The 12,115-nt window shown below is 58.8% G+C and overlaps 2 protein-coding genes across 2 annotated transcripts in view; one reads left to right on the top strand and one right to left on the bottom strand.

Annotated features, from left to right (window-relative positions):
* RBM46 (RNA binding motif protein 46) overlaps window positions 1-12,115 on the bottom strand; it is a 113,485-nt gene that overhangs the window by 15,977 nt on the left and 85,393 nt on the right. The window lies entirely within an intron of this gene.
* Window positions 1-12,115, top strand: part of LOC148774811 (kinesin-like protein KIF19) — a 28,155-nt gene that overhangs the window by 7,207 nt on the left and 8,833 nt on the right. Inside the window, 8 exon segments of the mRNA XM_088828417.1 lie at window positions 1,396-1,619; window positions 3,103-3,238; window positions 3,840-3,986; window positions 6,285-6,395; window positions 6,780-7,086; window positions 7,369-7,505; window positions 8,749-9,429; window positions 11,494-11,640. Coding sequence (XP_088684543.1) covers window positions 1,396-1,619; window positions 3,103-3,238; window positions 3,840-3,986; window positions 6,285-6,395; window positions 6,780-7,086; window positions 7,369-7,505; window positions 8,749-9,429; window positions 11,494-11,640 — 1,890 coding nt within the window.

Below are 12,115 nucleotides of genomic sequence, written 5' to 3'. Positions count from 1 at the left end.
TTTTTATATTTCAGAAAGTGCTGCCCCCTGCCTCTTAAGGACTTAATAAATTATGCTGCTGCTGCTACTAAGTCACTTCAGTCGTGTCCGACTCTGTGCGACCCCATAGACGGCGGCCCACAGTGTATTTACACTGGGATCTCCAGAACTAGAACATTTTCATCTTGCAAACAAACTCTGTAACTTTTAATCAACAAACTCCCCATCTTCCTTTCCGTCAGTCCCATCGGACTCCCCATCTTCCCTTCCCTCAGCCCCTTCGACTTTCTGTCTCTATGAAGTTGAGTCCTCCGGGTTCCTCGTTCGTTTTGGTGAATTCTTACTGTGTGTCTTTTTGTGACGGGCTCTTTTCGCTTAGCACGATGCTCTCACGGTTTATCCACAATGGGGCACATGGCAGAATTTTTCTTTTTTTTTTTCTGAGGCCAAATAGAACCACATTGTATGAACAGACTGGGGTTCCCTGGCATCTCAGATGGTGAAGACTTCCTGCAGTGCAGCAGACCCGGGTTCGATCCCTGAGTCAGGCAGACTCCCTGGAGAAGGGAATGGCATCCCACTCCAGTCTTCTTGCCTGGAGAAGCCCATGGACAGAGGGGCCTGGCTGGTACAGTCCATGGGGTCACAAAGTCGAACACGACTGAGCGACCAACACACACACGTGAACAGACCACATTTTGGTTTTCCATTCATGTGGACACTTGGGTGGTTTTTACCTCTTAGCTGTTGTGAGTAAAGATGCTCTGGAGGGCCTTCCCTGGTGGTGCAGTGACTCAGACTCTGAACTCCCAATGCAGAAGCCCGGGCTCAATCCATGGTCAGGGAACTGGATCCTGCATGCCCCAACGAAGACCCAGCACAGCCAAATACTTTTTGAAAAGCAAAGCAAAAAGCAAACAAAAAACTCGAGCAGCAGTCACTAGACGTGGGTGTACGGTGAAGCCCAAGTTTGCAGTGAGCAGTCGCTGGAGGCTGGAGGGGCTCTTCTCGACTCCTGGGCCACCGCATTCATTCAGTCATTTCCTTTGTGTGTGAACAGACGTTCAGGATCTCTTTCTGGCAGAATGCTTAGTGCACACGTGATGCCGCTTGCAGGGCTGGTGATACAGCTCTAGGGAACAGATGACTCGGGGGGGCTTCATTGCTCCTGAGGCCCTTGAACGGGTGCTAAAGAAGGGTGGGATCTGTTCAAGCTGATCAAGCGTGGGGGCAGCCCCCCAAAGGGGGCGGGGCACAGCTCAGGCAGAGGCTTGAAAGGCAAGGCACTTTTGGCACCTTTGGGCCCCCGCCCCGCGGGTCCCACCGCTCTGACCCCACAAAGCCACTCTCCCTGCCTGCTTATCCCTGAGCTGACGTTTCAGGGAGCCTTCCACTCACACGTCACCCCCTCCACAGCCAACCAAGTTCATGGTGGGCACCGAGCAAGGCGTCGTCATCTCCTGCAACCGCAAGGGCAAGACGCCTGCCGAGACGATCGTGTACACCTTCTCAGGCCACCATGGCTCCATCTACGCCCTGCAGAGAAACCCGTTCTACCCAAAGAACTTCCTGACCGTCGGTGACTGGACCGCCTGCATCTGGTCAGAGGACAGCCGGGAGTCATCCATCATGTGGACCAAGTGAGGGGGAGATTGGGGCGGGAGAGGGGTGCCGGGGCTGGAGGAGACGGGGGGCCCGGCCCAGTCCAGGGGGCTCTGCGCCTCTGTGCCTCCACCCATAAAAACGGAGAAGACGTTTCTCTCCAAACATCCAAGCTAATGCTGGGAAATAGCTTGATTCAGCGACTTCAGAAAGGCAGTAAGCTTCAAACTGCCCGTTCATCTGTTGATGGACACTGAGGTTGCTTCCATATCTTGACAATTGTGACTAATGTGGCACTGAACATGTTAGGGGGTCAGGTGTCTCTTAAAGATCCTGACTTCAATTCCTTTGGATAAAGACCCAGGAGTGGGGGGCTTCCCTGGCAGTCCAGTGGTTAAGACTGCATTCAGTGCAGGGGATGTGGGTTCGACCCCTGGTCAGGGAACTAAGATCCCACATGCCTCGCAGCCGAAAGAGGAAAAAGACCCAGAAACAGGACTGAGGACCTTCCGTACTGTTTTCCATGGTGGTCGCACCGGTTTGCATTCCCACCAGCAGTACACAGGGTTCCCGTTTCTCCACATGCTCACCCACACTCATCTCTGGGTTTTCTAATAATTCAGCCGTCCTCACGGGTGTGCGGTGATATCTCATTGGTTTTGGTTATCTTTCTCTGATGATTAGTGACTTCGGGCATCTTTTCACGTACCTGTCAGCTGTTTGTTTGTCGTCTTTGAAGAAACGTCTGTCCATGTCCTTTGCCCGCTTTTTTAATTGGGTTATTTGGTTTGGTTTGGTTGTGCCACTGAGTTGTATGAGTGCCTTATATATTTGGGGTGTTAAACCTTTATCAGATGTCTGGTTTGCAGATATTTTCCCCCATTCCTTAGGTTGCCTTTTCATTCTGTTGACTGTTTCCTTCGCTCTGCAGGAGCTTTTTAAGTAGATACAATCCCACATACTTACTTTTGCTTTTGTTTCTTATGCTTTTGGTGCCAAATCCAAAAATTCCTTGCCAAGGCCACTGTCAAGTAACTTTTCCTCTCTGTTTTCTTCTGGAAGCTTTATGGTTTCAGATCATATTAAGTCTTTAGTTCGTTGTGAGTTCGGTTTTGTATATAACACAAGGGTCCAGATTCATTTTTTGCTGTAGACATCTTTGAAAATCGAGGTTAAATCAAGTAGACAGTATAGCCCTCTCTTTATCTGAATAGTGTGAACATTTCTGGGCAAATTTTCCTTCCTCCGACTCCTTTTCAAGTGAGTCTCATGGCTGGGGGACCAGGCCCAGGCCTGTGCCCTTGAGTTAGGCATAGAGAAATATCAGAGCCAGTTTACGGTGCAAACTGTGAACTGAGGGTGGTAAGGCTGGCGTGGCTAGAAGTCAGACACCAGGAAGAACTTCCAGGCTGAGACCGAGGAGCCGGGAAGGGGTGGATGAGCAGGGTCTCGGCTCAGCAGGCTCTCCCTGCGTCCCAGTCCCTCCCACAGTCCCTGACCGGAGGTCCCGGCTCCCTGCAGGTATCACATGGCTTATCTCATTGATGGCGCCTGGAGCCCTGTGAGGCCAGCAGTTTTCTTCACCACCAAGATGGACGGGACCTTAGACATCTGGGACTTTGTGTTCAAGCAGTGCGACCCTACCTTCAGCCTGAAGGTCACGTGCACCCCGCTCCCGGTGCATCCACACCCTCAGAAGCCTGGCCTTTCCTCTCGCCAGGCCCGTTCCTTCTGAAGCCTGGGCCCAGGCTCCCTGCAGCTGACCCTCCCAGCTGAGCCAGCCTTATCTTATCAGGAGAGGTGGGGCAGAGACCTGCAGGCTGGGGCCCTGGGAAAGAGCAGGGCTGGGGAAACTGCAGAATGAAAGGGGCGCTGGAGGGCCTTCCTTGGCAGTCCAGTGGTCAAGACTCTGCCCTCCAATGCAGGGGGCACAGGTTCGATCCCTGGTCGGGAAACTAGGATCCACATGCCTATCTGTGTGACCGTTTAAAAAGAAAAAAGGAAAGAAAGTGAGGCTGGACTGAAGGGGTGGGCGTGGTGGCTGGGGTAAGGTGGGAGATGAGGCTGGAGTGAAGGGTCTTGCAACCGACCTTAGGGTGTGGACCCCCTCCTGTGGGTTGAGGCTGGAGACCCCCTCGGTCGGGGAAGTCCCTAGGGGTTTTTGAATGGGGCTGCCAGCCTAAGCCTCCCCAAGAACCAGATGACTAGACGAGCAGAGGGTGATGTGGCTCCCCCGGGTCTGTCCGGCCCTCCAACAGGTCTGTGATGAAGCCCTCTTCCGCCTCCGGGTGCAAGACAACGGGTGCTTCATCGCCTGCGGCTCCCAGCTGGGGACGACCACCCTGCTGGAGGTCTCGAGTGGGCTGTGCACCCTCCAGAGAAATGAGAGGAACACGGCCTCCTCGGTAGGTGCGTGTCCCTGGCGAAGCGGGCACACCGTCTCCGGTCCTGGCCTGGCCGCCTGGCCGAGCAGGCCGGTCAGCGAAGGGCAGATGCACTGCCACCGCCTCCTGGGAAGCAGGTGGACGTTCGGGGGTGGTGGGGGTTGGTCAGGGAACCGGCCTGAGAAATGGGTGTTGGCCGGGTCTGAACCCGCCCAGGCTTCATCGCTCAGGAAGCCCTGCGGCTCTGGGCAAGTCTCTTGACTTCTCCAGGCTTTGGTTTTCTTCAGCTGCAGATCCAAGCGGCGTGACTCGGTCGTTTTGTCTAGTTGTAAACAGTATACAGTTAGGGCTTCCCTGGTGGCTCAGATGGTAAAGCGTCTGCCTGCAGTGCGGGAGACCTGGGTTCGATCCCTGGGTCAGGAAGATCCCCTGGAGAAGGAAATGGCAACCCACTCCTGTGTTCTTGCCCGGAGAATCCCATGGACAGAGGAGCCCGGTGGGCTCCAGTCCATGGGGTCGCAAAGAGTCGGACATAACTTAGCAACTAAACCACCAAGCAACAAGGATTTCCTTTATAGCACAGAAACCATATTAAATATCTTATTAAAAAAAAGAAAGTGCTGGTACCTCCTCTTCCAGGAAGCCCTCCTGTAGTGGAAAAGCTGGATCGTGTGCCCCTTGTCTGCACTCTGCCTGCCTCCCGGAGCCCAGCGCTTGTTATTAAAATGGTCTGTTCCCCACTGTACTCTGAATGTCAGGCAGGAAATTACATCTGTCTCTGACCCGGAGGGTATCACTTAATGCCTGGGTTACATGCAAGGTGCCCAGCAGTTGTGGCCACTCGGCCTGACCTCCCTGTGCTGCCTCCGTGGCAGCCACGAGCACCCCACCCTCACCCCAGCCCTCTGCAGCTCAGCTCCAGTTCGCCTGGCCGAGGGGCACAAAAGCTCCATTGTGTGCCCGAGTGGACAGGGAAGGCGGTGATGTTCTGAAGAGTGGGGTGCGGGCTGGGGTCCAGACAGATGGAGACCCAGACAAAACCCTCTTTTAAGAGGGGCTCGTGGCAGCCGTGCTGACAACGTCCTGATTCAGGAGGCGGGATGTCAAAGGAACCAGATGCCCACGGTGCCCATGAACTTGGCAGTGCCCAGAGGTCATCTGAAGGTGATCAGTGGGTGATGGGCATCCGTGCAGGCTGCTCACCCTCCCCTGCACTGAAAGCCCCCAGAGGGTGCCCCTTGGGCCGCTGGCGCTGCCGGTGTGCCCAGGAGCTCTGACACCAAGGGTGAGAGCCGTGCAGCTGGTCAGGTTCCCTTGCATCCCTCTTCTGGGACCCACGCCTGGGGACTTGTGGGCGGATATTTCTTCGTTTGGGTCTGACACTTGATCAGGGCTCCTCCTGCTGGTATTAGGGCCCGAGTCAGGAACTGGACACTGGGAGAGACTTACACGGCCCTGGGGCTGAAGCCCGGAGGCGGTGGCTGGAGACAGGTGTGCACGCCAGGTACACTGCAGGCCCCAGCGCCCTGCACTCAGCTCACTGTGGCCACCCAGCGTTTAGCCGCCTGTGAGGGGGGCCCGGGGCAGTGACCTCCTTTCCCTGCACAGAGCCCCAGCCCAGCCTGTCTGGGGCATCCCCTCTCGTGGCTCCCCTGGAATCCCACCTGACTGGTTAAAACCTCAGCGTGAGGGTCCCGGTTTTGGGCCTCCTAGGAAGCTGTCTTACCTCTTCCTTCTTCCCTCCACTGAAGATCTCAGAGAAGGGCCCTGCTGGGACCTGGGGAAGCAGGGATGGTGGTGGTGGTCTTAGACCAGTTTAGATGCAGTGAGCACCGGTGTGTACCTACTGGGAGAAGCCTGGTGGGAGCTTCAGAGCTTAGGTCCTCCCAGCACCAGGGGCTCCTGCATCCTGGTGCCAGATGGGGGTGCAAGAGGGACCCCTATACATCTCCTGAGTCCACGGTACTGGACCGGGTTCCCAAACCAGCCTCCTCTGTCTGCCCCCCAGTGGCCACCCTCCCGCCTCGTCTCCTCTCAAGCTCTCTTTGGGCCGTCACTGGCCCTGACTCCCCTGCTGACCCCGGAAAGGAGCTCTGAGACCCGGGGGTGCTCCCAGGGCAGCCCGTCCGCTCAGCGTCTTGTCCTGTGGTGGGACTCGCTTGGCCTTGACCCTGGTGCTCCCGGACACCGAGTCTCCTCTGGCCCCTCCCGCTCCTCCCCGCATCCTGAGTGGGGGGGTGAGGCCAGTGGTGAGGGTGGGCATCGGGGCGGGCCTGGGGCTCCCGGGTGACTGGCCGCCTCCCCTTGGGACCTTTGCAGATGGTGGTTCTCATGCACCCAATGGAGGGTCCGGATGACATCCTGCGGGCGCACCGCTCCCAGGAGAAGTCCTACCTGTGGGACATGGCCTTTGACTTCACTGCCAGCCAGGTGAGGGGGCGCCTGGGCCTGGGGACACACAGGATCCCCTCTCTGCCCTCTGACCGACTTGGGAGGGAGCCCTTAGGGGACCCCGGTCCCGAGCCCCAGGCGTCGCTCCATCACTCGCTCTCTCACTGCCGTATCCCCGCATGCACACGCGTGTGTGAGCCTGCGTGGCGCATACAGAGCCTTCTGCGTGGACACACCGTGGTCAGCACACAGATGCCACCCTCCACGGGGACCCACACAGCCCTCCCCACAGGTGGCCCCTAGGGGAGCTGCGGGAAGGTGCTTGAAGCCCACCTGGTGCTGGGAGGGGCACCTCGGGGAAGCTGACACCTTCCCAGGGACCCCGTCTCACCCATCTGCGGATGCTCCAAGGAGCAGGTGTGAGGCGTCCTCTGGGCTGGGGGCCGGGAGCCAGCTGCCGGTGGGCAGGGTCTCAGGTGTCCTGAGCCCTCTTGCAGGCTGGCATTTCCTGCCCCCCAACCCGTGGGGGGGAAACGGAGACACCCATCCCCCCTTCCCACCCCCTCTTCTCAGGGCCCAAGGGCTCCAGGGAGGAAACTGCCTCTGTCGGGGGTCAGGGTGGTCCCGTGGGCCTGTGGGCTCTGCCGTGGCTGTGCCCCGGGCGCTAGGAGCCTCACTGAAGGCGTCATCTCAGGCTCCAATGCCACCATCTTTGCCTACGGACCCACAGGTGAGGGCGAGTGCCCCCGAGAATCAAGCTCCTCACCCTCCGCCTCCGAGCTCATCTGGCCCAGGCCGGAGCAGGAATCCAGGATGTGGCCGATTGAAACTGCCCTCTTCCAGAGCCCTTTGGACCCAAAGCCCCACCCCCAGCCCAGGATGCCGTCTTCTCCCCTCTCCCACCTCCTGGGCACCTGCGAGGCTCCAGCCCTGAGGACAGACCCAGGGTTGCCAGGGGTCCCCGCTCTGCCCGTCTCCGTCCTGCTCACCCCCGCCCCCTGCTCCGCCCCAGGCTGCGGGAGAACCTCCACCATGCTGGGCACAGACCACGAGCCCGGCATCCACGTTCGGACCCTCAACGACCACTTCCGTGCCATCGAGGAGACCAGCGACGACATGGAAAACCAGGTGTCCACGTCCTGCCTGGAGGTGAGCCCTCGGTCCTCCCTGTCCTGTGGGCTTGGGCCAGGAGGTCCACAGGACCGGGCTGGTTTGCCTCCCGGGGGTCAGGTCAGGGGGCAGTCTCCTGGGGGTGCTCATCACCGCTGCTCTCCCATGCGCGTGTGGTCGGCCTCATTTTATAAAAGCTCAGGTTCAGAGAGCCTAGGAACTAGACAGTCAGAGTCCCGAGGTCACACAGCAAGCGGGGGAACAGGAATTCAAACTCACGACCCTGGGGCTTTAGAGTCTAGCCCTGCGCACTTGGCTACTCCAAAGTGACCTGGTCACTGAGCACCTCAGCCACCCTCCCAGAGGCCATCCTCTGGACCCACTCCTTCGCTTCCCTGGTGGCTCAGATGGTAAAGAATCTGCCGGCAATGCAGGAGACCAGGGTTCGATCCCTGGCTTGGGAAGATCCCCTGGAGAAGGAAATGGCAACCCACTCCAGTCTTGCCTGGAGAATCCCATGGACAGAGGAGCCTGGCAGGCTACAGTCCAAGGGGTCGCAGAGAGTCGGACACGACTGAGCCGACCCTATTTGCTTTGCCAGGGTACCTGCAGGCACTCTGTATATGTAGGTACAGGTGAGAACGTTACATACACGGACAGGCTTAGACCTGCCAGCCTTCTCCACCTTGACACAGCCCCCGATGCCCACCTGTGGGAGTGCTATCACTGGACAATAGCAGATCAGCGGGGGTGGGGACCCACAGAGGCCAGAAGTGGCGGGAGAGCCACTGGGCTAGGCTCCATCTGGCTCCTGGCCTCCCTGGCTCCCTCTGGAAGCTGATAATCTCCTGGGTGACAGCTCAGGAGGGGCAGCGAGGCATTGCTGCCAGCACCTGCTCCAGCCAGCGTCGTGTTGACTTAGCCAGCAAGATGCACTTTGGGGGCCGTGGTTGGCGAGGCTGGGTGAAGGTACCATAAGGGTTGCCTAGTAACCACCAGGGCTTGGCCGTGGGTTAGGTCCCATGCTCTGCCCGGTGCCTGGCCGGCCTGCTACCTTCTGTGCTGTTGGCTCTGGCAGCCCAGTGTCTCCCCCCTGGATGCTGAAGCCCCCTTACGCCCACCCCATAGGAAGGAAGGAGAGGGGTCATCTCCTTAACCCCGGGTTTCCTGAGAGGAGCCTGGAGCTCTCGGGAGGGATGGAGAGCCCAGCTGTTTCCTGAACCTCCTGCTCTTGGTCTCCCGTTAATGTCTGTCCCCTGCCCCTTCCAACCGGTCCCATCAGATCTACAATGAGATGATCCGGGACCTGCTGAACCCTGCCTTGGGGTACCTGGAGCTGGGGGAAGACTCCAGGGGAGTGATCCAGGTGGCCAGAATCACCGAGGTCTGCACTATCAATGCCAAAGAGGCGAATCTTGTGCAGCCAGCAGGGTCGTGGAGGACACTAACCTCTGTGTGTGTGTGTTTGGGGTGTGACCAGAGGCAGCAGGGCTCTGCACCCGGGGAGACGCTGCGGCTCAGCTGGGCTGGAGCTGGGGCAGGCACAGAGGACCTGGATGACACACCCGCGGCCACGCTGACCCTGGGGACCGGCCAGGCACCCCGCCTTCCAGTTGACAGACAGGCCCTGACCTCTCGGCCCCCACAGCACACGGGGAGGCTGACCCAGCCCTGCCTTGGGCCCCTTCCCAACCTAGCAGAGGCAGGACTGGGGAGCGTGCCCACGGGCCCCCAGGAGTGGCCTCCCTACTCTGCCCCGCCCTCCCAGATCATGCAGCTGCTGATGAGGGGGAACCGGCAGAGGACCCAGGAGTCCACGGCCGCCAACCAGGGGTCCTTGTGCTCCCACGCCGTGCTCCAGGTGGCCATGCGTCAGCGCAGCCGCGTCAGGGACATCCTACAGGAGGTGCGGCAGGGCCGCCTCTTCATGATCAATCTGGCTGGCTCTGAGCGGGCCTCCTAGGTGAGGCCGGCTCCCCCTGGGGCTGAGGGCAGAGCTTGGGGGGCCGGGCAGGGTGGCTGGCCCACCCCGCTCCGCAAGGGGCGGAGTGGGGACTGTCTCAGGGAGGGCGGGAGTTGGGGTGCTCCGGAGGGGAGGGCAGTGAGGGATGGTACAGAGGACAGGAAGGATGGCTGGGCTGGGCTGGGGTACTGGGCTGGGCTGGGGTACCCCAGGGAGACCCCCCCAGGGGCTGTTTGTGGGAAGGGGCCTGGGAGTGTGAGGGTCTCTCCAGGGAAGGAGACAGTGAGTGTCCCGGAGGACGTGGGGAAACAGCCAGGAGAATGAATGGGCCCGGTGAGGAGCTGGGGCCCCACGGAGACGATGTCCCCTGATGCGGGGACCCTGCCCACCACATCAGGGAGAGAAAAGGGCCCGCCACCCACTTGTCAGTGTTCGTCCCCCTCCATCGCTGTCTGCCCAGCCCTGCCACCCAGACCTGGGCCCAGGCCCCCTCTTGTGGGCAAATTCAGAAGTTTCGTAGTCTCCTGCATCCATGGGCATCTCACCATTAGCACTGAAGCAAATGCAAGCACCAGGGAGAAGTAACAAGGGCTTCGTGCTGGAACTCGTGTGGTTGGTTTCAACAGGGTGGAGCGGGAGAAACACGTTCTCTTTCCATAAAGGCCTGAGGGCTTCCTGGAGGAAGGGGGCAGGCAGCAGCCAGTGGGGAGAGGGTGTGCCCTGCAGCCACCGGGTTCCAGCTTCAGCAGGCTGGGCAGAGACGTCTCCCGAGGGTGGCAGAGCCTCCTGGGACTTGGTCCTGTCCTGTTCTCACATCCATTCACACACAAATCCATGCATTTCCTAACGCACAGGCTTCCTTTTATATATATATATATTTCAGTCAGTTCAGTTCAGTTCAGTCGTGTCCAACTCTCCGCGACCCCATGAATCACAGCACGCCAGGCCTCCCTGTCCATCACCAACTCCCGGAGTACACTCAAACTCATGTCCACAGAGTCGGTGATGCCATCCAGCCATCTCATTCTCGGTCGTCCCCTTCTCCTCCCGCCCCCAACCTTTCCCAGCATCAGAGTCTTTTCCAGTGAGTCAACTCGTCGCATGAGGTGGCCAAAGTATTGCAGCTTCAGCTTTAGCATCAGTCCCTCCAATGAACATCCAGGATTGATCTCCTCTAGAATGGACTGGTTGGATCTCCTTGCAGTTTATTTATTTATTTATGTATTAGCTGCTTTGGGTCTTAGTTATGGCACATGGAATCTTTAGTTGCAGCATTCAAACTCTTAACTGTGGCATGTGGGACCTAGTTCCCTAACCAGGAATCGAACACAGGCCCCCTGCATGGGGCGCGTGGAGCCTTAGCCCCTGGACGACCAGGGGGTTCCTCACACACCTTATACACGTGTACACGCGGTCCCATATACACATGCAGTTCACACGCCCCTCCCCGCATACACACAAACTTCCGTCCTTCCCCTCTGGAGCCTGGCTCTCTCTCTAGAGTGGGGAGCCCACGGCTGTGCCGGCTCCCAGCTGAGCTGCCTGGGAAGTCTCGACCTCCCTCCATCTCGCCCTCGGAGCTGCCCTTAACTGTGCCAGCGGGTCGGTCCCCAGGGAGACGAAGAGCCAGGCTCTCAGCCCTCCTTGGGAGCCTCCTGTCCCCTGCTCTTGTCCAGCGTGCGTGCTCAGTTGCTTCAGTCGTGTCCAACTCTGTGGCCCCATGGAGTGTAGCCTGCCAGGCTCCTCTGTCCATGGGATTTTCCAGGCAAGGGTCCTGGAGTGGGTTGCCATGCCCTCCAGAGAATCTTCTAGACCCAGGGATCGAACCGGCATTTCCTGTGTCTCCTGCGTTGCCAGGCAGGTTCTTTACCACCAGCACCCACCTAGGAAGCCCCACTGTTGTCCAGAGACCCTCTCGTTCTCTGACCTTCTGGAATGCCCTCCCTGGGCAAAGGGAAGACCAGGTCCTCAGCGTCTCTTCCTTGTAGAGCCCTGGAGGACGGGGAGGGGTTTACAACCCAGGATGGCCTGGGGTGGGGAGTCATACCTTCGCTCGCCCCCCAGACACAGAACCGTGGGCAGCGCGTGAAAGAGGGGGCCCACATCAACCGCTCGCTGCTGGCCCTGGGCAACTGCATCAACATGCTGAGCGACAAGAGTACCAACAAGTACATCAGCGATTGTGACAGCAAGCTCCCCCGCCTCCTGAAGGTACCAGCTGCCACCGGGCCTGGGCCCTGGGCCCCGGGCCCCCAGGGTGGGGCTGCCAGCTTCGCAGACGAAAAGACAGGATACCCAGCTGCATGTGAACATCCGGTTTGGGTATCATAGTGTATGTCCCATGCCATCTTTGGGACATACTTATGCTTTAAAAAAAGCTCACTCATTTATCCCAATTTCAGATCTAAACTGGGTGTCCTGTATGTTAGGGCTTCCCAGGTGGTTCAATGGGTTAAAAAAAAAAAAATTCCTGCAATGCAGGGGATGCAGGAGACGTGGGTTTGATTCCTGGGTTGGGGATCGTCCCCTGGAGGAGGGCGTGGCGACCCCTGCCGGAACTCTTGCCTGGAGAATCCCATGGACAGAGGAGCCAGTCCACGGGGTCTGGAAGAGTCGCACATGGCTGAAGCGACCGAGCATGTGCTCGCAGGCCCCTGTTTGTGAACAGCAGGGAGGGAAAGAGGTT

This window comes from Moschus berezovskii, chromosome 19 (assembly GCF_049115385.1).
Source record: "Moschus berezovskii isolate FMDL1 chromosome 19, NW_MosBer_1.0, whole genome shotgun sequence".
Taxonomy (NCBI): Eukaryota; Metazoa; Chordata; class Mammalia; order Artiodactyla; family Moschidae; genus Moschus; species Moschus berezovskii.
Note: the sequence above shows the minus strand (reverse complement) of the source record. Positions and strands in the feature narration are given on the sequence as shown.